Genomic DNA, 26,386 nt, shown 5'->3' with positions numbered 1-26,386 from the left:
GATATAAAAGTGGTTGCATGCATGTATGGATGGCCACATGTCATAGATAAAAGCAAAGCTACAAATGCAGATTCATCTTCCTCACTACTTTTTCCATTGATGGTAGTTCCTAGGAAGTCTATGTTAGCCATTTTTTTTTCTTTGGCCGGGCCTTATGTGTTAGTATTAACAAGAAAACAGTCTAATCATAGCTTTAAGAATTGGGCCAATTGATTTGGGTTTACAATGTCAAAGAGGTGGGCCCCCTCCTTCTTCAACAAGAGGGTTAGCTCGACATACCTCTCGTATTTCTGCTGCAGCGACTCCTCTTGCAGGTTTGGCGACTGGCCCATTCTGCGGCCCAACAGAGTTCCTTTGCTGAGAAATTCATGTGCCAAGTACCCAGCCAGGAGCATGTTTGTTGAGACTGGGTCAGGATCAGGGCCCTCAAGCTTGGGCAATTTGGTAATTGTGGCCGAGGATATGGGTTTTTGGGAACCTTGATGCCTCTCCTTCCGCTTACCGCCACCGTTGAGTGGCAGTGGTGCACGGCGAGAGGGAGGACGCATTGTTTTGGTACTCATTTTTTCTTCTACACTGCACACATCACCATCATCAGACAGAAAAAAAAAAATGAAAACTGAGAAAGGAATCTGAGTGTGGATGAACAGTGAAGTGAAATAAATGTGAATTGGAGAGAAGAAAAGCGATGATAACGAGGAAGAGGTAACGTTGGAATAATGAAGAAGTTATGGAGTGTGGTATTTATATTCACTGACGCAACTAAATGACCTTGATCACTTGCAGATATTACGTTAATGCCAAGCGGTGCAAGAGATGAGTCATTTTTTCTGCCTTTTATATTTGCACAACTTACCAGTTATTTTGTCGTTATTGTTTTTTTTTAAAAAAAACTAGTTCAAGTTTTGTCTTATTAATCATTGAGATAAATAGTTTTACCTTTATTTATTTATGTAATTTGAGATAATGATTTGAAACGTTTTTTACATTGAATTTGGATAGAATTCTATAACTTTAGGAAATTAAGATATATTAAAATTGAATTGTTTTTATCTTGAATTTCTTAAGTTTTAATTTCTCTGTTTAGATCATATATTTCAGTCATACCAAATGCAGAAGATATTCTTTCAATCTAACTAAAATATCAATTACATACATTTTGTAAAAAAAAAATGTATAACTGACTGAGGAAAAAACATAAAAATATTGGTGCAATTTTAAGCTAAAAAATTATGAAAATAGTATAATTTTGAAGTTGTGAGTTTGATACAATTTTATTTTAAAGAAATTATGTCAGTTTATTATGATTTTAATACTTTTTTTTAATTTCAATTGAAATTGTATCATTTTAAAACTATTTTAATGTACTGTGGGATAAACTAAAATCATATAAATTTGATACGATATTATAATATAAACCATCAAACTATCATAACTTCAAAATTATATTATTATAATAATTTTAAAGTCAAAATTATACTATTTTAATGTTTTTGTCCATAGACATTTATAAAATAAATGGATCCACCTATATTAATTCAAATAATTTTTATAAATGTAAAATAATAAATGTGACACCCGGACATTGACGAGAGCGGAGAGTGATCGCCGCTACAAAAGGCACGAAGTGTAAGGGGCACAAACAAGGAACGACTCCTGACAGGCTTCCAGTGGAAGGGACACATGGATGAATCGAACATATACCGGAATGAGAGGGATCTAGAGATTGTATAGGTATGAGACTATACAGTTAAAGGATAGCTTAAAGGGATTGATTTGACTACTCATATCACTAAAATGCATTTGTTTTTCGGTAGCCTAGAGTAATTTAGGGATGAGTAAAGTGTGTAAGTAACGACAAACCACGTTGGAAAGCCTCATGGTGATGTACGAGGGCAGTCAATATTTCCTGTAAGTCGCCAGAGCGCCTAAATAAATGATATCAACATTACTAATTAGACAAATAATTTATATTAATTTAATTATATTTTTTACTTATATGAGTTTAAAAATACTTTGATAAGTTGTGATAAAAAGTTTCAAATTAATACTATTCAAAAAGTTATTTTCTCATAATTATTCTAGAATGCTTTTTTAATATTGGCTGGGAAAATTACAATTTAACTTATTAAAAAAATAAGATGAATTATATTATCATGAATATTGATTAAAATAACGTAGTTCATATCAATTAAAAGTAATATATTATTTTAGGTTAACTGAAAATTCCTTTTTAATGTTAATAAAAAAAATATAACTTTAGGTAGTCATAGTTATTTTGATACATTCATATAATTTTAATCTCAAAAATATTAAAAAAACATACTTTTGTTATAAATATTTCAATCTTTTATAAAATTGAATTACATTCTAAATAAAAACGGAAATAAACATTAGATGAAAATATAGATAAAAAAATATGTTTTTAAATTATCAAACTTTTAGAAAATTTTATCAAAATTTATTGTTCATCTTCAAAATGACGTCAATTATTATTTTTATCATTTTTACTCTCTTTTTTTCACTAAATCAAAGAATTTACATACATTTATTATGGTATAAAAACAAAATATAGAAAATACATGACTATTTTGTTAAGATAAAAATGCTTTAGAGAAATTAAAGCCAAAGCTTCTCGATTTTATTAAAATTAAAAAAATAATTTAATTATCTTATTCATGCATTTAATTTTTCTTATATGACTTTCACTTTTTTTAATATTTATTATTACTTTGAATTATATTATTGTTTTTTTCCATCAAATCATTTATTATATCCATCAACTTAACCCTGTCTATCTCTTTCTCTCTTACTTCATTCAACCCATTCATCCCAAAAGTCAAATGTACATTTAACACTTTTCTTTTTATGTAACTACCAGTTTAGATTATTTAATGAAAATAATTATATGCTCTTATTCATATTAAATTAAATTAAAAACTTCGACTAAAAGCACACGCAAGTGGAGATTTTTTTTTATCATATAATCTTGTTATTTTGAAAAATAAATAATCTTTAAAACTAAAAAAAAAAAACTAATTTTATACAGAAAAAACATAACAAATTGTAAACCTTTGCCCCAGACTATTTCCTTCTCTTTTCTTAATATCTTCCAAAAGTCTTCCTTTCATTTATCTTTAGTTTTCTTCTTCTATATTTTATATCTTTTGATCTCTTCTCAAAGTAAACGAAAGACCGGATGATATTTTATTCAAATTCTTTTTTAACTAAAATAAGTTTTTATTTATTCTAAATATTTTTTATTTTTATTATGATTTTATCATCAACGGTGAAGTAATTGGAAAAATGATTATTTCAACTTATTTGATTAAATATTAAATTTTGTCATATTTGAATATTTTGTTATAGATTTCTCTTATTTGATTTTGATACATATATTATATTATTAGATATTTTATATATATACTTTTTATATTACAAATACAACATTTTATGTAAATATTTAATATAAGAAGATACTAATTTAAAATATATTTTTTTACTATATAAAAAATAATATTTATAGTCTAAATTTCTTTGGATTTTTTTTCGTCGCCTCTGCTCACTACAATCACTGTCAACCATTATTATCATCATTACAACATCAATTTTGATTAGCGATCACACGTCTTAGTTAGAGGATAGGAATATCGTCAAGATTGCAGTCATATTCTAGTCGCACTTTAACAATCCAATCATAATCAAGTGTTATCGTTTTTTTCAATCACAAGTGGCGACGCGTGTGTTACCGTCTCTAACACCGACCACCTTTGTTGAACTCATTGTAACCTCTTCTTTCTGGATCTGACCTTGTTGTGTTGATTCAGTCCCTTTTGTTTTTTAGGTTTTTTCTCTCTCTCTTGCTTGTCGATGGCCTTTTTCCATGATGTCTCTTCTAACCTATCTTTTGTCTTCAACACTTCTGACTCGTCCATATATATTAACTATGTCCATGTGCATTTATCTATTAATAAGTTAGATGACACTAATTATGCTGAGTTGGGAATCAAATGTTAAACTTTGGTTTCATAGTAAGGGATATGTTGATCATATTATTCAAAATGTGATAACTATTGATTCCGCTACGGTTACTCGTTTGTTGAAAATTGATGCTCAATTATACATTGTTCTCAAGGTACCCTCACTCATCTTTAAAACAAATTTTTTCGTTCCTACAAAACATGTTTTGAAATTTGGGAATAGGCCAAATTACTATACATAAATGATACTTAACATATTTATGATGTATGCCATGATCTTTTCAATGTTATTGCTCCTTGGCATCAGGAATCTATGATTGATTATATGGGTAAAATTCATGTTTTTTTTCATGAATTATTGTCTCATGTCTCTACTCTTTCCCAATAAATAGAGCAACGGTCAAAGTTCTTATTTGCTGATAAATATTCTCATATTCATAATTAGATTTTGGGTTCACTTGTTGTACCTATTTTGACTTTTATTTGTTCCACTCTTTTGCATGTATCTAGTAAACCGATTAATGATACACATATTTATGTTGATGATTCCTCTGTGTTAGCATCTCAACGTGATGATCATCACTCTCGCAAGCCGGAAAAAAGATGCACAAGTGTGACCATTATGGCAAACTATATAGGCCACAAGATTTACAAGTGTTATGTAATACACGATAATCCTCCTAGATTTGTGATTGTTGTTCAGACTGCTTATGCCTCACAATCACTTACTAGAGATTCTCCTTCATTCAGTAAATTTCACAAATGGTATAAGGATCAACCTTGTAATTCCATTGCATATGTACATATTTTGTTGGTCTGACTCCATCTTCTTTTCTTGGTCCTTGGGTTCTTGACTCAAGAGTCACAAATCACATTATTAGTAACAAATCTTTGTTTTCCTCTTTATCCTCTTTGGATCCTTTACCTTCTTTACAATGACTAATGGATCTAGAATTTTAGCTCATGGTATTGAAGTTGTTAACATTTTTCCTTTTTTACCCATTGATAATGTTCTTTATGTCTTTGATCTCCTTTTAACTTATTATTCATTAGTCCTTTAGCTCGTTTTCTTGATTTAACAAAGATTTTATTTATTTACACGATCGGAGTTCGAGACATTTATATGTGAAAAATAGACTCTTTTTCATATTTGTTCTAATTGTGTATTTCATGAAAGGACTAAATACATTGAGATTGATTCTTTTCATTAAGGAAAAGATTGTATATGAAAATATCAAGAATAAGTTCATTAATTAAAGTGATCAATTAATACATATTTTCACAAAGTCTTTATGGAATTCGAGAATCGTTATATATGTAACAAACTTGTATATAAGATTTGTATACATTATCTTGAGGAGGAGTGGTAGATTTATTTGATAATTAGATATTTTAGATAGATATTTTACTTTTATTTTTTACTTTTAATTAATTTGTTATTATTTTTTATTTGTATTTTTAATTAACCTATATTTTTTTATTATAAATACAAAATGTGTATATTATATTATCGTATTGTACCGTGTGTGTTTTGTGTAGAAATTGTAATTGATGTTGAGAATTATTTGAATACTTTAATGATATTGAGTTTTATTCGGATGAATATAACAATAAGTGAAAAGAAATGTTGTAGTTATATAAAAAAATTATTTGAATTGTTTAGACATTATATAACTAAAAGGTTATAAGTATTTTAAACAAATTAATTTCATTATGCTTCGTAAGATTGATTATCTGATATTTTTTTATTCAAATGAATATCTAATATTTTTTTAAAATAAATATGAACATAACATGTTTTTCGTGTAAGGAAAAATTAGGTCCAACTTTTTCATGACAAATTGGTCAATAAACAAGTTGTGAATAAGACAGTAACGAAGTCTACGCTCAGTCTTTTTGCAGTTATTAACGTGTAAATAATCTTTATTTGGCGTTTTCTTTAACACTTTATATGGTGATTCATAAAGTTCAAGTACTTCTAACTGGATAAATATGAATAGGATTATTAAAATATGTAATTATATTAAGCACATTCTAAGGATGTTGAATTTAAAATATTGTTCTTTTTAAAATCTAAAATCCAGTCTCATTTTAAAAATGTCTGAACATTAAATATTTTAAAATATTATTCTTTCTGAAATCTGAAATTCGGTCATGATTTTATTTAAAAAAATACCTGAACATTAAATATTAAGTATCTGCTGCATATAAAATAATAATCCTTTATTCAATAAATAATAATTTTTATACAAAATACGTATTTTTATTTCGAAGGAGCACCTTTTATATAAAACAGAAGCAAACTTATACGTAGAAGACCTTAATTTCATGAGCATTATTCATGGAAGGCTCTTCTATGCATATCATACTTAAAACGTGAAGGGAATCTAGGAGTCACGTTCATGTATCTATCTATTTGTCGATTTCGTCAGTAATTTCTCACGTAAATTAAACATTTGAAAATATTAAACAATTTACAATAAGAATGATTTAATTTTTTAATAACTTTTATATTCTTTTTATTCACATGATAATGACGTGTTTAAGTTAAAAAATTTTAAAAATAATTTTTTAATAGAGAATTTAAAATATTTTATGATATTATGTGTTATTTGAGTATACAAGAAAAATAGATTTTAAAAATTTAAAAGAGAACTCCGATTATCTAAAATTCAAGTATTTTAAATTTTATTTAATAAATAAAAAATTAAATTATTATTACTCTTAAATTTATATATTCTTACTCTTAAAATTATGTTTTTCTTAATATATTTTAAGTCGATTTTAAGTAAAGCATTATCAAGTGATATTAATAAAAGTTTTTTTTTAAACTGAAGTTAATCAAAATTATTTTCCGTTGATATCGCTGAATTTACTTTATCATTTGTATAAGCTAGTATTAATTACTTATTTTCATCTTCATCCATCAAGCTGCCCTCAACACCAAGCTGCAATCAATCTCATTCTTCGTCTTCTCAACCACATCCAACCGATCACAATAACTTTTCTTTCTCGTCAATGCACAGTACATGCTTTTTCCTTTGTGATATTTAACAAAATCATAAGGGCACACATGTAATTTGCGAAGAAATCAGCGCAAATCTCCTCATTTCAGCAAGATGAAAAAAAGAGCTTCATCTCACAAATCACTGCATTTCGTCGCTCGCAAATCCACGCAAACGAACACCTTCTGCCGCACAAATCATTGCTCTCTTTTCTCGTTGCACAGTGTTTCACTTTTAAGTGAACACAATCTTAGAGTTATTTTATTGTAGGGTTATTAATATATGCTTATATTTTTTTAGCAAATATTAAGAGGACTACTTTTTTGTTAATGTTGATTAAAATTTATTATTTTACATGGTAACAGGGGTTTTTGTTCAATAATTGTTGAGATTAGTTTTTGGTGGATGATACCAATATTATTTATTTTGGTCAACTTTAACTAAGATTACACTTTACCAGTATCAGGTGTGAGAATTTTTCATCAAACAATTCAAATTTCCACAAAAGTATATAATTGTTATTAATATCAATATCAATGGAGAATAATCTTATCAATATCACTCCAAAAATCTTTACAAACTTTTACTGAAAAAATAACATCAATTAATGCGACAAAAAGATGTTTTCAATTAATATTTTAAAAACTAAATACTGTTTGATATTAAAATAAATTTTTTATTTGATAACAATTAAAATACTTTGTAAATAAATAAATAAAATAAATTTATATCACTTTATTCAAATACAATATTTAAAAAACAGTATGTTAAATTCAATATATTTAAATATGAGAATGAAAATAATTGAAACCTCTTCCCTCTTCGTCTCGAAACATTTTTGTTCATTCGACTTGTGGACCTCATCATTTTTCCTTTTGCCAACTCGTTACCCTACATCAAATAATTAGGGTATGAGGTTCGTGTTCAGGCAAAGATGCATGTTGTCGATACGACACTGTTGTTGTCGATACGACACTGTTGTTGTCGATACGACACTGTTGTTGTCGTTGTGCTTCTGAATTATAGAAGACACTAGTGCATAGGATGAAGAGAAAGGAGAGAAAAAAAACTCAATGTAAAAGAAATAAATTAAGTTTTTTATATATTGGTTAGAAATCTAAATATAAATTCTAATAAAAGTAGAAAGAATCTTAGCTATTTCCTTTTTTATCAATTCTCATTTTCAAATGTTTTTTTTTATTTAACTGTTATTTTCAAAATTTAAGACAATATTATATATTTTTATTATTTATGCACTTATTCTTCTCTTCATATTTAAGTAATTTATTATAGTGGAAAAATAAAAGTACGAAATAGTAAAATCAAGGAAATGTAATAACCTTAAACAGTGATAGTATATAATTCATAAAAACAGAGATTAAAATTTGATTATAAAGTCCTCCATAGCATGCGTTGACACTGTTACATTCATTAAGTACAAGTAACAATGCGGGTGTAATAAATTATTCATTGAAATAATACAACTTAACTAAAAACATGCGTGGGGATAATACAATTTGACTAAAAGCATGCAATGAAATAATATTAAAATTTAACTATTTATGGTTTGTTTAGCTTTGGCAAGTGATTCTGCAATCTTGGTGGCAATACAGTATGCCGTAGACTGAATGGTTACCATGGGATTGACACCAACTGCAGTTGGCAAAACACTCCCATCACACACATACAAGCCTTTTGCTTCCCAGCTCTCACCATTTTCATCAACTGCACCTTCTTCTTCACTGGCACCCATTCTACAACTTGTCATCTGATGTGCAGATGTAAACACTGTCCAGAGTTCATTCCTGGACCTTGGACCCCCAACTATTGTCACAGTGTCAAGAAACTCCTCTAAATCTTCCTCCTTCATCCCCTTACATTTCAGTCTTTGCCCATCACTCCTGAATGTGCCAACTTCCACAGCACCTGCCGCAACCAAAATCCTCAAGGCCTTCCTTAGTCCAATTCTAAGGTTTTCTTTGTCCTCTTGGTCAAGTCTGTAAGTTATTCTCCCTTCAGCTTTCACTTCTCCTGAACCATGGTCTCTAATCAAGGCAAAAATGTTAGCAGTTCTTGCATACTTTTCCATCCTGTCTTTCATGTCACGCCCTGAAAGCCAGGGAGCCAATGCTGAAAATGATCCTGGTCCTACCGCAGGTGTTTCTATGATGAATCTTGGGGTGGAATCTTCTGCAAATACCTTGTGGATCGAAGTTATGATCCCTCCCTCGTAGTTATTGCCACTGAAGTTTGTCATGTCTTCTGGGAAGTATCCCCATGCAAATAGAACTGGGTGGAGATGGAGATTCCTTCCAATGTGTGGATTTTTCAGTCCACTGGAAATCATTAGAGGAGGAGTGGACAGACTGCCACATGCTGAAATAGTTACCTTGGATTCGATTAGGAGTTTCTTTGTTACCTTACTCCTCCACGTTGCTGCTGCAATGACTCCTGAACATTTCTTTTTCTTCATTCCACCATTTCCATCTTCAAGTATGAATCTCTCAGCTTTACATCCAGAGAGGATCACCGCACCATTTCCTACAGCGTCAACCAACCAAGTAGAGTCAGTGCCCTTCTTATCTCCTGTCCTACAACCATAACAGCATGAACCACAATAATGATCTGCTGAGGAATTTGTAGCCACTGACTCTACTTTCAAGCCCATTTTTTCACATCCTTGTACGAGGATTTGATTCTGAAACCCTTGTTTGTTGCACTTCTCTGTCACACCAATCCTTCTGCATACCGTGTCCATGGCAGATTGATAATCAGAGCTTGCAAAAATGGGAATTTTATTTTTTCTCGACCATTCCCTCAGAACAGAATCGGGTGTTCTGATGCATGCAGACCAGTTTACTGCAGAGCCTCCACCCACAGTTGAGCCAGCTAGGACCATCATCTTCCCATCAAGACTTGGCAGAATGCCACCTGATTCGTATAGCTCGTTCATGGATGGTCCTTCCAGGGAAGAATAATCATGGGAAACAAAGTACTCTCCTTTCTCTAGGACGATTACTTTCTGACCAGAGTTTGCAAGAACTGCAGCTGCAACTCCACCACCACAACCAGACCCGACAATGACAACATCACATTTGACCTTGTATAGATTCTGCAGTTTATCTTCAGTAACTTCAAGGCCTTTTTCAGCGAGGGATTGCATCAAAGTATTATCAGTTTCATATATAGTCTCTATTAATCCCCTTTGCAGAGGCCTCTCCTTCTGTATCAACTTTTCCTTGGTGTCCACCTGGTATCCAATTGCTTCCCATGCGGGATTATGTCCATTTTCATCAGCCTGCATTGTTTGGGGAAACATATGAAAAGGCCAAAAATATATAAACATTAAACAAGCAAATAATTTGGGAGGGAGATACTGAGAAATTCAATATACATGTTTCACATCATGACATGCTAAACAAGAATTTAAAATCAGATTCACCATTGGATTAATGAAAATATTAATTAGCACTACACCAATCTAGTTGTTGTCCAAGTGATCCTCCGTCCTTTTTAAAACAACAGCCTTTAAAAATCGAGACACACTTATTAAGAAATATTTAGTTAGGAAATTTATCTAAAATTATTTTCAACCTTTTTTAAACTGTTTTTTTATTGTTTCTGTTCGATATAAATGATTCTGTATTGATTATTCTCAATTATATACAAAGGTATTGTTGGAAAAAAATAGTAAAGAAAAAAAACTATTTTACAATACAAATGAAAAGCTAAAAAGACTAGTATTCTGAAATTCTGGAATGGGACAACTATTCATCAATAATCATATCATCTAATATACCATCTGTTCTTTTTAATTGGCGATTTCTTTTATCTGCAATTGTTTTAAAATTTCAAGATAATATAACCCTTTTTAAAATATACCCTTAATTTAATTAATATGATGGGAGAAAAAATAGTTATCATAATCTAGAGAGATAAAAAAAAATAACAAATGTATATTGAAGTAAAAAATTGAAAAGAACAAAATAGATAATTCACTTAAAATGTTTTGAAAATAAAGAATAAAATATCCTTGAATATTTACCAAGAAACGTGTTGGTCAATCAAATATCCATATTTTAGTGGTAACTTTTGCAAATAACTCATCTATTGAAGTCATTTGTCAAACTTAACATATCATTATCTCATATATTAAAGTCATGAGTCAAACTTTTGAAAACGTCTGTCTGATTGTGCAGTGTATATAGAGATGGTTTTTCAAGTAACTACGAACTCCTTTTTAGCTGTGGCATTATATCCCAATTTATGATCATTAAATACGAATGACAACTTGATGAAAGAAATAGCACATGTACATACAGCGATGCTTAACAATAATGATGCAAAATCGTGATCTGCAATTCAAATTTCCAACCAACACTGAATTCAATCTCATCAGAACAAGCGAGAAAACTTACCCTTGAGAAGAAAGTGTAGAAGAAAGCAAGTTTGATGAGCAAAAAGACTATCCGAAGGGGCACCCAGCGCTTCTCCCTGGACCAGTTCCTGAGAATCTCTTCTCTCTTATCCAAGGAGATCTCAGAGAAGTTGTGGATGAAAGGCCACTTCCAGTTCAAGCAAAGTCTTCCACAGAGAAACAGTGTCCCCAATCTGAAGGACAGTATCCAGAGAACCCAACTCACGAGGGACAAGGCTTCTGGCACAACCCTCTTGCGCAAAAGCTCTGCAGCCTGATTTTCATCGAAGTGAATGAATTGAAGCACCGTGTATCGGTTGAGATTGTTAAGCAGAAAGAACTGATAAAACTGAATTATGCATCGATTACATTAGAGAAGTAAGTGTTTGAAAAATTACCTCATGTGGGAAAGGGACATGAGAAGTTTCCTCCAATGGCAAAGGAAAGAGGGTGTGACATATAGAAGCCATGACATGCATCTGAGAAGAGGATAAGCCATGGCTGTAATCTTTCTCTCTTCTACCTCCTCTCAGCAATGGGTGACAGTTGACACTCCCTTCCATTCTCTCTCTTTTCTTTCTGTTTTTTTTAAGTATTTTGTAATATTTATGTTGCACAAGTTGTTACAAAATATGTTTTTTATTTTTTATTTTATAGATAGACCAGAGGAGTAGAAGAAGGGGAAAGAAAGGAAGTTGGGCTTTGGCCCAATTTCCATTTGGTGATCGTGTTTGTTGATACGAAGGTGGAAGCAGGAAGAATTTGAATTTGAATTTTCCTGTTGAGTTTTTAGTCTTATCCTTTAAAATATATTATGTGATATTAATGTTTTCTGTTTTAAAATATATTAATTTCTTTGTATATATTAATATTTATATATTTGAAAAGTTTAACAGGGGATAATATAAAAAAAATTAACTGAAAATCTGAATTGGACTTACAGGAGAAGAAGACAGAAAACTAGAGTGGAAATAAATGTTGTTTGTTGTGATTTGTTCACAGAATCTTTGGGAGCATTGTAGTACGTGTTTCGGTTTTGGTGTTTGATGGGTGATGGATTGCATGGAGGCCAAATATGGGAGAATGCGTGAATGAATGAAATTCAATTTAAGGCGAGATGGTATCAAGCTACATCATCCGTAGAAGTTATTTATAACATTCAGTATCAATAAAAATAATATTATTTTTTAATGTAAAAATAATAATATTATATTATAATAAGAAATGATAAAAACTAACTTCTTCGATATATATATATATATTTATATTTAGTAGACAAAAATATCCTTATATATCATGATTCTAAGTTTTAAAGTCAAGGGTATTTGAATAATTTTCATTCTCAAATCTTTGCTCACCTCCCTCGTCACCTCCGTTATTCCTCTCAACCCTTTCTCTTTCATCTCTCTCACTTCAACATTTTCTCTCTCATCCTATGTAGCCCCAACTGAAAAAAAATGAGAAACACGGGTTGTTAAACAATTTCTTACAAAAAATGATTTTATAATGAGTTTTCATTTTAAAATTTTTGTCTTATCTAATTTTATCTAATTTTCACAAGCATAAACATCAAAGGAATTGGTAATTGGCTCGAAAAAAATCAGAAACACTCTTTGTTAAACAATTTCTTACAAAAAATGATTTTATAATGACTTTTCATTTTTATAATTTTTATCTTATCTAATTTAATCTAATTTTCACAAGCATAATGACATATGAAGGAATTGGTAATTGACCTGAAGGGTTTTTTTTAGAGATGATGATTCAACATCTACAGATGATGAAATTAGAGATGTTAGTGAAGATGATGAAATTGAAGAGATTTTGAATGAACCTTTGTCTGAAGGTGAATATGCAGAAACACTTGTCTAACCCTAATTCACATTCCTCACTTATCCAATTTGTTTCTCTCTCATCTCCATACTCTCCCTCACCCACACACAACAACTCGCGACACCGCAATTTGTTGTTCTTCCTGTTCGTTCATTTGTTTTCCACTTTAATAACAAAATAATTGATGATGTTGATGTTGAATTTTTATTAGAGGACGTTGTTATATATTTTCCCTTCTTATTGTTATTAAATTTCATTTTTAAATTAAGTCAAGGTAGGGATGACAGAGAAGAAGGTTGGAGTGAGAGAGATGAAAGAAAAATGGTTGAGAGAAATGAGAGAGGTGAGTAAGGGTTTGGGAGTTTCTTATTTTAGTTTTGAGAATGAAAATTATTAAAATACCCTTAATCTTAAAACTTAGAACCCAATATATAAGGGTATTTTTGTCTACTAAAACCCGGTACACATTGCTAAAATGTAAGAACTGAAAAACTGGCGTACGCGCATTAGCAAACCCCTATATATATATATATATATATAATATATTTTATTTATAAAAAAAGGTTAGCTAACTTAGGTAACCTCTTAAAGTGTACCAAATTTTAGTTGACAAAAAAAATTCTATTCATAAAAAAAATATTTTAAACATAAGGATATTTTAATAATTTTTATTTTTAATTTAATATAAAAAGTAAAAAAATCAGAAATTATTCAAATATCTTTAACCTTAACCCTTATAATCCATAATATATGAGAGTATTTTTGTCAACTAAAATTTGCTACAATTTAAGAGGTTGCATAAATTAGCAAACCCCATTAAAAGAATTTATAAATTTGTAATAAACTAATTTATTGTAAATAAATATACAAATTTATAAAATTTTAAAAAAAATTATTACTAAAAATTTGTTGTTTAAAAGCAAAATTCCAACCGCAAACAACATAAAAAAAAAACATGATGAAAATTTAGTTTGCAAAATAGATTGCATTTGAACTATCTATTTCGAGAAAAAAATAACTTGGTAATTTATTCACATCAATAAAATTAAAAAAATGATTTATAATAGAAAAGAAGTCGATGGTGGTGAACTATGGATAGATGTTGTGGGTTTAGGAGAAGAAGGTCGAATTGAAGTTGTAGATGGTTGGTGAAGAGAAATGAAGAGTTAGGTTAAAGTCACAGTTGAAGAAAAAGAAGACATAATTAGGGTTACATGTGGTGTGTTTGAGTCACTTCATAAGCCAAATGAAAATGAGAGTTTGTCGGTGTTTTGTAGGGGAGTTGGGTGTTACATATTATTTTTTGTGAGTCCTACGTATTTTATGTTATGTCAACCTTTTCTATTGTTAAATATTTAATGTTACATATTTTTCTCATTTTCAATTCATCGTTAACTTAAAATTAATATAATGTATTTAATTATTTTTCTATTTATGATAAAATAATTAAGCATATATTAAATGTTTAATATTTTTTTTCTGTATTTTGGTTTTGCAAAATTTAATGTAAATATAAATATTAATACATGTAAATCATTCATATAAACAATCCTAGCACATACAAATATTTATACTAGATTCGAAAATTCGAATACATATATTGATATTAGACTCTCAGGGGTTATGTACTTGCGGTGACCTCTATTGCTCTATAGAGTCATTGCAATTAGGCTTTACTCTTTTACACAAATGGTTAGTCCGTTAACATCTTTGGTCAAGGTAAAAACCCTACATTAGAATCTTCTGCTCCTCTCACCACATGTCTCACCATTCTTTACTTGAGACTGAATGATTATTAGAACGACAAGATAACTCCCAATATAGAATCCATATATCAATGCATACACTACTGAAATCATCACAAGAAACTTCTCCTTGAAATTTCTTCCACAACATTTATCACATATATTCACAATAATGTTATTACTCCATAAAATGTCATAATACTCTTAAACATACAAAAAAACCATGACAAATATATCTCAAATTGGTTAAAACAGAAGAAAATTTCAACATACACATTAACACTTAAAGGTAGCGTTTAGCTTCAAACCTTTCACAAATGGTGGTCTTAGCGCTTAGCCCCAAACCTTTCGCTAAAGGTGACATTCAATGACACTTTTGGTGCTCATGACATTGTTTTTGCAAAAGTGCATACTTAACAACATTTTCTGACACTCAGCACCCTGAAACTAAAAGGCTCCCAACCTATATTGAGAAATGGTACTCAACAGTGCCCTATGCATTCACATTTTTTCTACGCTCAATGATACTAGACTAGTGCTCAAATAATACATATGAAATTGTTGGATTTAGAAAAGAAATGTACAACCCAACAAATTATATGATAGACTTTTTTTTAATAGTTTCTAACTTTAAACTTAGTTATCACAACCATTAAAGTTATGAGAAAATATGTATATCAAAATAGGAATTATAATAATATTCTTTTTATTAATTATTAGAGAAAACAAGTGATACATATCCACTTTTTTTGACAAAAAATTATTAAATTATAATATAATTTTATTAAAATAATTATAGAAATAAATAATTTTTATTTATAAGTAATTTTTATAATTTTATTATTAAATAAAATTTTATTATAAGTAATTATTTAAATTAAAAAATATTTTAAAAAGTGATAGAAGGTAAAATTAGAAAAAAAAATATAAACACAAAAAAGAAAAATCTGTATGTATAATGTAATAGTATATATTATTATATATTAATGTAATGATAAGAGTTTAACTCTTTTATATGCTATCTTAATATAATAAGTTAAAATTTAATATTATATTAATTCCATTTATATTTTTAAAATAAAATTTATTTATTTTTATAAATATATAAAGTAGAATGTCAATGTTGAAGTTAGACATGTCAATTTTTGGTTTCCCTTATATGGTTTGACCTTGACCCACATGGAGCTAGAAAAACTCTCAAGGATAAAAAATACTCCCATTGAAAAAGCTTATATAGAGTTAAAATATCCGCAACCAAAACTAGTCCAATGACATCGTTTTTAGAAAAAATATTCATTTTGAATACAAAAAAAAATGCAATTAACCCTTAATCTATTGTAGATCTAAGTATTTTTAATTTGTCAAAGAGTTATATACAAACATTTTAACCAGACAAACATAGAATTTGTAAGAGATTTTAATAAACTTGATTGTTTGCTTATATAGAAAAATCATATAAAAACATAGAAAAATTAAACAACATCATATGAGATAGTCATTTAATTTTATTATGCGAAAAATTTGTCTAGATTTGAATATAAGCTAAATTAAATATCTCAATTTGAAAGTTTAAAATAATGAATTTATGAATAATAAAATTATGATTTTGAAACTTTATGATAGTTTACTAAATGTTATAAAATTTCATTTCTAAGAAATTAATAAAATTAATAAATATTATAATCAATAATTATATTGAACTATATATTATATATTTTATGTAATCACATAATAATAAGTATGATATAAAAATATTTATTTAAATATAATAAAATTACGGTATATTAGGTATCTAATATAAAATATATAATTTTAAATGTGTACATAAATAATTTTGTTTCTAAAAATTAATTATAGTTTTTAAGTAAAAACAAATCTACTTCTGTAACCTTAACTAACTTAAGAGGAAACTTTGGAAACTAAGATTATATTTTGATGGCACTTGAGGAACCTTTTTAAAGAAAACGTTTTTAAGAGTAGACTACCCATGTACCATAAGTCAAATTCACATATCTAATTGCGATTTATCTGTGTATTTAAATAACATATTTCTTTTGTTATTTAAATGTTTAAATGCTAATAATTACTCATCATCGTGAGTTTTATGTATTAGTGGAGTATTAAGATTTGTTATGAAGAAAACAAATTACGTCCTATTTAAAGTTTTTTGTAACTTTATTTGTTATGTGACATAATAAAATATACAATAGATGAATAGCTCCGAGACCCATACATTGATACGTACGACCTAGAGTACTGTTTCAGGAACATTAAATTAATATATTTCCACTTATTTTATTTTGAAATAAATTAAATGGTATAGTTAAAATATAAAAGCATGCTGTTAATTTTTTAAAACTTACGCAGATACTTTTTACTTAGTAGAACTAAGCTTTATATCTTCAAAAACACCTGCGATCGTGTTGATTCTATGGTTAAAGTCACATATACCTAGAAAGTTTGCTGATACAAAAATGGGAACACACTAAGACATGAAATATATACTATGAATTAATAAATTCAAATAACCAGTGCAGCATTGCTATGATGCAAATAAACTTAAATTTTAGAATTTTATTAATAATTTTGTTTAAATTTTATTTTATTAGTTTTTGGGTTTAGTAATATTTGGTTTGATTTTGATAAAGATAAAATAGATATAGGTAATTTTGATTTTTCTTTTATTTAGGAGAGTATTATTTTATTTTATTGATATAAGATGAGATAGATTAAGTAGATTTTATTTTAAGTTAGTTGATATTCTAGTTTTTATTATTTGTACTTGGCCCAAGACCCTATTTGTGCCTGTTTAAAGGTTGTCAAGGTTCAATGAAAAGTAATCCCAGTGAATTGAAGAGTATTATAATTTGTGTATGTCACGTTTTTTCCAACAGTGGTAAGCTCTGAGTACCGAGAGAGATAAAAAGAAAGAGATGAGAGAGTCAAACATCGTGAGAGAGAAAGTGAGTGCTTGATTTTTTTGTGAGAGAAATGACAAAGGTAGTCAATGGGATGAGTGTGCCACAATTGTCGGAAAATACCAATTACGACAATTGGTCTTTGCAGATGAAGGTTCTTCTTGGATCCCAAGATGTATGGGACATAGTGGAGGACGGGTACAATGAACCCGCAGATGATGAGCATCAAACAATGGACCATATTGCTACATTGAAAAAGACACGAGTGAAAGATAAATTGACTTTGTACTTTCTGTATAATGCAGTGGATGAATCTGGATTCGAGAAAATAGCCAATGCAAAGTCAACAAAAGAAGCATGGGAAATTCTGAAGATGACATACAAAGGAGATACCCGCGTGAAGTAGGTTCGAGTACAAGCTCTCAAAAGAGAGTTTAAACATATGGAGATGGATGAAAATGAGGGAGTTGTCGAGTTTATAACTCGAGTGCAGAAGATGACCAACTAACTCGGAATGAACGGAGAAGAGGTTCCTCCTAACCGTGTTGCGAAAAAGATCTTGAGAAATTTGACAGATGATTTTGAAAGTATCGTGGTCACTATTGAACAGACAAAGGATTTGTCAACTCTCACTATGGAGGAGTTAGCTAGGTCATTAAAAGCCCACAAATTGAGGAAGAAAAAGAAAAGGAGGGAACACAACGACTACAGGTACAATTTGACTCGAATAAATCTCGGATTACTCAGAGTCGAGGTCTTGGCGGCAGAAGATGGTGAGGAGGCCGAGGACGAGGTGGACGTGGCCGAGGTAATTTGGAGAATGATGAAGAGCAAACCAGACGGTAGAATTGGCGTGACAAGGGAAAGGCCGAGGAGATCGGTTAGGGGTTGAATGTTTTAAGTGTGGCAAGTATGGCTACTATGCAAATGAATGTAGATCAAGCAAGTGCTACAATTGTGGTAAGGTAGGCCATATTGCAAAGTATTGCAAGACCGAGACAAAGGGGGAGACGAATCTCCTTACTGAAGATGCAGAAGAATTATTGTTGGTAAAGAGCTCGGATGAAGTGGACATGGAAAATTTGGTCTCAATAATGGATGAAGTGATCTCGGTAAAGGATGCAACAATAGTGGAGAAGGAAAGTTTGGAGAAAGAACTCAAACAAAAAGATGAAGAGATTCAACGAATAAGGAGGCTTCTAGATGAAGAGAGGGTTGAGCTTGAGTAGCTGAAGAAGGCGGCTCTTGAAAAGGAAGAGAAAACATATAGCATTCATGAACCAGATAAAAATAGGGAAGAAGAAGATGAAGAAGAGATGAAGACTGATGAGATTTCTACCAACTCGGTATGGTATCTAAATACTGGGGCAAACAATCATATGTGTGGAAACGAAAACTTTTTTGATAAACTCACCAAGGTGGAGGCGAAATTTATGTCTTTCAGAGATGACTCCAAGGTGGCCGTGAAAGGGCGTGGAACAATCCGACATATGAAGAAGAATGGATGGGTTGGAGAGATTAGGGATGTTTACTATGTTCCGGAGCTGAAGAACAATATTTTAAGCATGAGTTAGATAATTGAAAATGGTGATTCAGTTTTTATGAAGGACCAGGTATTGTATTTAAAGGATAAGCATGGTCGTCTAATAACCCAGGTAAAAGCAAAGAAGAACTGGTTGTATGAACTGGAGCTGAAAATCTTGGAGAGAATATGCAAACCCGGTGTGGGATGATGCACATGGAAAGCCGAACGAAAGAAGGAAGAATTTAAGTTTGAGGAAGTTTGTTGGAATAAACTTAAATTTTAGGGTTTTATTAATTTTGTTTAAATCTTATTTTATTAGTTTTTGGGTTTAGTAATATTTGGTTTGATTTTGATAAAGATAAAATAGATATAGTAGTTTTGATTTTTCTTTTATTTAGGAGAGTATTATTTTATTTTATTGATATAAGATAGAGATAGATTAAGTAGATTTTATTTTAAGTTAGTTGATATTTTATTGTCAATTTTTATTATTTGTATTTGTCCCAAGATCCTATTTATACCTATTTAAAAGTTGTCAAGTTCAATAAAAAGTAATTCCAATGAATTGAAGAGTATTATTATTATTATTATTTGTCTGTGTCATGCTTTTCCCACAAAAATTGGTACAGAAGAACCGCAATGGGCTATATGAATGAAAGCAATATACCAAATAGTTTTCAAAGTGTGCAGTTTAGATATTTGATGATATGCGAAGCAAAATAAAATTAGATTAGACTAAAAGTGAAATCAAGTTCTTATATCACTAATGATATGACATAATAGTAAGAGATTAATGTAATTTAATTAAATTTTTTCCATACTTATAAAATTAGAAAAGACAAAAATTAATAATTATCTTAAAGTAAATTCTCATCAAAATTCACCTTACTCAACCCAATGTTACCTTTCCTTTTGAATTATCTAGTATTTTCAATTCTGGTTGAGACATCAATAAAATATGAAAATTTTCAGCAATTACTCAATTTTCATTTCATTAGTGACTCAACAACCTTCCACACAAAATGAGATTATGCCATTCAATCTTATTTAAACTTCTGTCGACAACAATTTTCTAATATGAAGAAATTTAATTAATCTTTTCTTTGTTTTCTTATACATATAATCAACAATACAAATTATAAATTTATAATTTTCAAACTGTTATATTCAAAACAGATAAAAATAACTATAAACTATTAACTTATTAACTATCTAAACTCCAGTAACTAATACATTTAAATTTAAATTTATAAAGAAAGCCAACATCATACAAAATCTTTTCCCATGTATGCAAACATAGACCAAAAACATATATTAAAACCCCATTCCGTGGTCTTTTACTCCACACTTTTGACCAACTCGGGATATTATGAAGAACCATTTAGAGTATGAATAATTCTACAAATACAGTAGTCACCAACAAAAAAAGCAAAAGGGACAATCCATTTACGATAAGTTGAAATTCTTGAAACAGAAATTGCCAAAAAAACCTGTCAGCATTGTTCAATTCATTTAACATTAACTTCGCATGAATCTTTGCATGTTTCCAAATGTCAACTTTTAGCGCACACGCAACGAATGTAATAAAAGATAATAGCCATCGAATGTTACTAGTTCTTACACGTAATATAACAGCTGAAAAAAATGATCATCTGGTTGAAGGAAATGAATAGCTTCAAAAAGAGAAAATATCCATTTGGAGATGCATGATTATATCCATTCATTTATTTTCAATAGATCAATATTATAAAATGAAAGAGTTTTACTGTTTTAACTTCTCATAATTTTTTACCCAAGTGAGAAATATCAGAGAACGTTCACCTTTTGGCACATTCAGTTGATTCATCTTTCAATTTATGCAAATCTGCATGTTATCTTCCGTACAGAATTACGCTGTACAGCTCAGACATCTTGCACAAATGTAGAACAATAGTTTTTCTCAGGTGTGTTCTACACGTCACCACAACGTTGCATGAGAAAATGAAGTTGGTCTCGCAATAACAAAACCTGTTTCAAGAATTATTGCTAAGTATCAGAAGCTAATCAGATTAATGACTACATTGAAAAGTTATAATACTATTTTCACCCAACCCACTAAGTTCCATTCATTAGTTTTTCATGAAGCCTCTTCGACAATGTAGAACCATGGTATCAATTTGCTTTCCTGAGATTTCTATGCCATACATACATTTGAACATGAACAAGATTTACTTGGTTGCATATCAAGTTTCTTAGGCAAGTTTTCTAATTTGTTAGTTGGAAAATTAATTCCAGCAAATTTTGCTAACTCAAAACCAAATTAATTGGGAAATTAAAAATATTCAATTAGTACAAATTTAGATAAAACAATTACTAACTTTTCAATTAATACCAAGTTTGTTCCACCAATATACAGAAAAAAATAATGCTAAAGTCAGAAGAATATTTCAAAATATTTTTTTTATAATTAAAACTGTGATTATTTTAAAATAAGGTAATACTATATAAATTGATTATTTTACCTCTTCAACTTTATTGGCTATAGTGAAATTTTAGAGCATGTTAATAAGCATTGGCAACGCCAAATCACTATCAAACCTTATCCCAATGGTGGGTTGGACACCGATCTATTAATTCCCATTATATACACACACACCATATCTTCTGTTGATAATTCGTAACATGCGAATGATACTCTCTCTATTAAGCTTTAATATATATAATGAGCAACTGAAGCATTCAGAATATTCTAAAGATGGTCAACGTAAATGTTTATTGTGTATAGAGGGTGATATCTTGACACTACTAAAAGAGACAATCCTTTAATTACATTTATGTAATTTTTTAATTTTAAATTCTAAGATATATTATGTTCTTTCATACCTCTCTATTAAGCGTTATCATGAGCAACTTAGCATTTCATAGTCTCTGTTTGAAACTCAATGAACTGAAGGTAGTGTTGAATTTTGGTGTGATAAAATTAATTCGGATTGACATTTTCAAATGGTGTGAATTCACAGTTTGCTATAAACTGAGAAGGAAAACATTTGTAAGACAAGAGAACTTTGTCAGGAGAAAATTCTTAGTTGGAATCCAGTTTTATCTAGTCAATAACTGAACATTACCTCTTCCTGAAGTAGGGGAGGGAGATCTTCAGTTGCTAGAAGGCTCAAAACTTCCACTCGCAGCTTTTCTTCTTTAAAACCCGACCACGTATGCAAGGGCAAGGCCAATAAAAGTACCGTTAAGAAATCTGCATCAGACGGGTGCATCTCTATGCAGTGACCTTCATTATAAAGACATAACCTACTTGGCTCCCTTTGACACAGAGGAACCAACACTTCGACTTCTTCACTACCACCACTAGTTGTAACAGTTCCTGAAACTAATGTTCCTGGATTTTCACTGTCAACATTCAGAAGTTTTACCTCTATTTGACTGCAGCTTTTTCCACCTGACAAACCTAACCTACCACAACCAGTCAAAAGATCCGCCCCTTGGCAACAAACACCGGTGGCAAGTACTGCTAGCGTATCTTCGTCACCAAGGTTTGCATATGTTTTAGAACGTGAATTTTCAGAATCCAACCATCTGGTCACGTGTTTGAAGAGTGCAGTTGTTCGAATCTGTTCCAGTATGTCAGCCTGAAATTTCAAATCTCTCAAATATTGTTATTTTTCATTTATTTGATGAAGTTCCTAATTATGCAAATGATGCATTTGACAGATTCAAGAGTGAAATTATGACCACCCCAAAAAACAGAAAGGAAGTAGAGTCAAAACCTTTAAAGCAAGCCTTCCTTTTTCCTCGTCGCTCAATGTGAGATTTCCATCTTCTTGTCTGCGAACTTCAGCAATCCATGTTATTAACCCTCTCAATTCACTAGGAGGCGGTTTAAAAACAACAGACAGCACTTCCTGAACATCTTTTAGATCCTCTGACTTAAGAAGTTGAGGGACATCTTCAGTTAGAAATTTGGCGACACGGCTCCAACCTTCATGTCTACAACTCTGCAGAAAATCTTTCAGTATTTATTTACTATTTGCCGTAATCTACAAATAGAAACTGATTTGCAAAGCATACGAAAGTCGAGTTTTTGTTAACATAGACTTTTACCTATATTTTCAACCATTACAGTTCCTACAAGTGAAAATGGATGCAGACCTCCCAATCACGCTTCATATTTTAACATGATCTATGTATGGCTATAAGACATTTGTATTGTTCAAAATGATTTCAGGAGAAGAAACTCTTTCTAGCTGACCTAACCGTTACAATTTTACAGTAAACTCACGATTTTAGATATTGTATATTTAGTGGTTCAACAAAGAATCTAATAGTATCACAATACCACAGTATAAAGTATAGAGGGTGCTCTGTTAAGCCTTGAAATAACCATGTACCTGAAATACAAATTTCCAAGTATAAAATAGAGGAAGGAAGGAAGACTAGTTGAACATGCTTAACAAGCTAGACGTGTTCATAAAATCACATCCTATAATCATAGCAACTAGAAAGATTTTAATGGCACTCAGACATTCAAATAGTACGATTTTCAGATTACATCAGCAGAAAACAACTAAGGTATATGTGGATAGAATATATAGATATACACAAATTTAGTACATATAATCATATTATGTTATGACTATGATGAGGTAAAGATATTTTCGACTTCCACCCGTTTCCCTCTCAAATTCTACAACATGATTGATTAGAATGGAACTTGTTACCTACAAAATAAGACTCCGAAAATGAACCTTTATAAATTAATCAAACCAACTTCGATAATTAAAAAAAGAAATTATTCTCCGGAGTTTCCAATGCAGATTTCTTTTCCCTAATGAAATGCATCAGGGCATAAATAATAAGTAAATTACTTGAAGCATACCGTACATTCCACGAAAACTACCATTTTTGAGAAATTGGTAAGCTTGAATAAAAAGAAAGAACCCCGTAAGAGATGAAAATTTATTGACTAGGAAAACATTTCCACTGTTAAATAACCAGTTCTCACAAAATTCAGGAAGGTTTCGTTTTGGCAAAAGGAGAAGTGCAACAAAGTTGAAGGAGATAATAGCAATTAAAGGGGCTATAATTTTGGTAAAATTTTACAAAAGACATTGAGGAATAAAGAATGTGTCGCCAGCATCCCCTAAGACACAACTAGCTGTTATCCTACTATGCTCGAATTGGCAGTATAAGAGATCTTAGTGTTACCCCCTTCGAAGTCCCGTTGCTTGATCAATGGTGCTCATTCCCTCCCAGAGAAGGGTAAGGGGAACCCAGTGAGGAGGATACTTGAAACGAGCAACATCCAATACGAGGACCATATCCCTTTCAGCGTGATATCCTCCAACTGGTGAAAAATGACCAATTCCAGTCTGTTACCCAACAACATGACAAAATTTCCATCATTTCTATAAACTCATGTAGCTCTCCATTTCCTACACAACTCAACAGTAAGTGTATCTGTATAGAAAAGGACCTTAGATGTTGAATTAAACAACTATGTATAAAGTGAAGTAGGCCCGATCAAAGTTAACGAAACATGAGTTATGAATAGACTAATAATCTAGCATAAAGACGAATGGTGAACCAATGAAGTCTACACCACCTGATTGAGAGGTGTCCTGTGGTAAGATACGATGACGTGAGAATCCTCAGACTGAGAGCACGAAATCACACGTTTGCGAAACTCATCAACCGAGCTTTTATCCGATCGAAAGGCTTCCACCTTAGCTCCATTGCATCGAGCCAAACACGCAACTTTCCCGAACGTAATGCCTTCCAGTTTAATTTGAGCCAAAGGCTCACAGCAATCCAGCATGGACTCGTCAAACCATCTCCAAGGACCTGTTAAGCGACTTTTCCTTTCATAAATTCAAAACGACAAAAGAAAAAAGAAGAGAAGATTACTACAGCAATATACCTTTCCATTTTCTTCCAGGATCAATAGCAAGGGCATTGAGAACAACGGAAAGTGTGGCGAGACCGCAGTATGCAGGCTCTGATTGCGTCTGATAGTAGGATATTAACTTGAAGAAGGCTTCCATGGTTCCTTGCTCGTGTGCCTCGCCGAACAGCTTCTGTGCAAAGAAGAAGGAATCGATGAAACTGTTGAAGGAAGAATTAGATAAATGGAATGATGAGAAAGAGCGTTGACCTTGCCTAGGGGCGAAGCAAACTCGATTGCCGGAGAAGGTAGCTCTCTGCGGTATAAACCTGGGCTCGCCATCAAACCTTCTCTTCTGCAACTCCTACAGTAATGTTTCTCCTCTGAACTTAACAAATTACCGTTAATTACTATCTTCACTTCCTCTTTCTTTCTTCGTCTTCTTCTTCAGTTCTCTGCCGTCTCTCTGTTCGCAACGTATTTATTTATTTTCAAAATTTGATAATTAAAATGTATCAAACTTAGAAAAAAAAAAGTGAGTTTTAATTTCAGGTTTAAATTTAAAAACTAAAAACGTATTTAATTTTTAAAAAATAAATTGTTTTTTTATTCCTGTATAAATTGCCAGGCATAAGCTTCTCCAAGAAAACATTAAAGTCCAATGAAATTCTTCTTCGAACTTAAGACCGAGATGTCCATTAGTTGAGACCGAGATTATTAAGTCAAAATTAAACAATATTATTTATTAATTTAAGAAAGTGATGGCTGATGGAAACTATGTTCAACCCACGATTCCTAGTTTATTGGGCAATATTAATGGAAATTATACTTTGGTCGAAGAAATATTGGAGAGCTTAGTGTGAAATTAGGATCACAACAGCACCAATAACTATGCAACGAAAGAATATGCACTCTTCAGTTCATACTATTTAATTCTTACATCTTAATTCTCAAATTTTGATTCGTCATATCAAACTTGTTTTCTTATTCGTAAATATTTCTCTTTTTATCAGTCCCTGTCATGTCTATACTTTTGAAAAAAGTTAGTTTGACACTCCTTAAAAAAATTCATTTAACACTCCTTTTTA

General features: G+C 30.6%; 3 protein-coding genes across 3 annotated transcripts; 1 reads left to right on the top strand and 2 right to left on the bottom strand.

Annotated features, from left to right (window-relative positions):
• Positions 1-8,344: 8,344 nt before the first annotated feature.
• On the bottom strand, positions 8,345-12,091 carry LOC124836108 (Long-chain fatty alcohol dehydrogenase family protein). Its single transcript, XM_047311189.2, has 3 exons — positions 11,801-12,091; positions 11,404-11,676; positions 8,345-10,283 (listed from the first exon to the last, which is right to left on the bottom strand). The coding sequence occupies exons 1-3, from the start codon at positions 11,963-11,965 to the stop codon at positions 8,538-8,540; spliced, it is 2,184 nt and encodes a 727-aa protein (XP_047167145.2). The 5' UTR covers positions 11,966-12,091; the 3' UTR covers positions 8,345-8,537.
• A 6,321-nt stretch (positions 12,092-18,412) lies between these two features.
• Positions 18,413-19,472, top strand: LOC148198014 (uncharacterized). Its single transcript, XM_088115696.1, has 3 exons — positions 18,413-18,778; positions 18,864-19,010; positions 19,128-19,472. Exons 1-3 carry the CDS (start codon positions 18,413-18,415, stop codon positions 19,470-19,472), a joined length of 858 nt encoding a protein of 285 aa, XP_087971822.1.
• Positions 19,473-21,004: 1,532 nt separating this feature from the next.
• On the bottom strand, positions 21,005-25,793 carry LOC124836144 (glutathione gamma-glutamylcysteinyltransferase 3-like). Its single transcript, XM_047311236.2, has 8 exons — positions 25,569-25,793; positions 25,335-25,491; positions 25,020-25,258; positions 24,623-24,786; positions 23,754-23,805; positions 23,185-23,412; positions 22,528-23,046; positions 21,005-21,430 (listed from the first exon to the last, which is right to left on the bottom strand). Exons 1-8 carry the CDS (start codon positions 25,638-25,640, stop codon positions 21,374-21,376), a joined length of 1,488 nt encoding a protein of 495 aa, XP_047167192.1. The 5' UTR covers positions 25,641-25,793; the 3' UTR covers positions 21,005-21,373.
• Between the last annotated feature and the right edge of the window lie 593 nt (positions 25,794-26,386).

Source organism: Vigna umbellata, chromosome 5, assembly GCF_029865625.1.
Source record: "Vigna umbellata cultivar VRB3 chromosome 5, Vumbellata_1.0, whole genome shotgun sequence".
NCBI classification, from domain to species: Eukaryota; Viridiplantae; Streptophyta; class Magnoliopsida; order Fabales; family Fabaceae; genus Vigna; species Vigna umbellata.
This window is presented reverse-complemented; position numbering and strand designations above follow the sequence as displayed.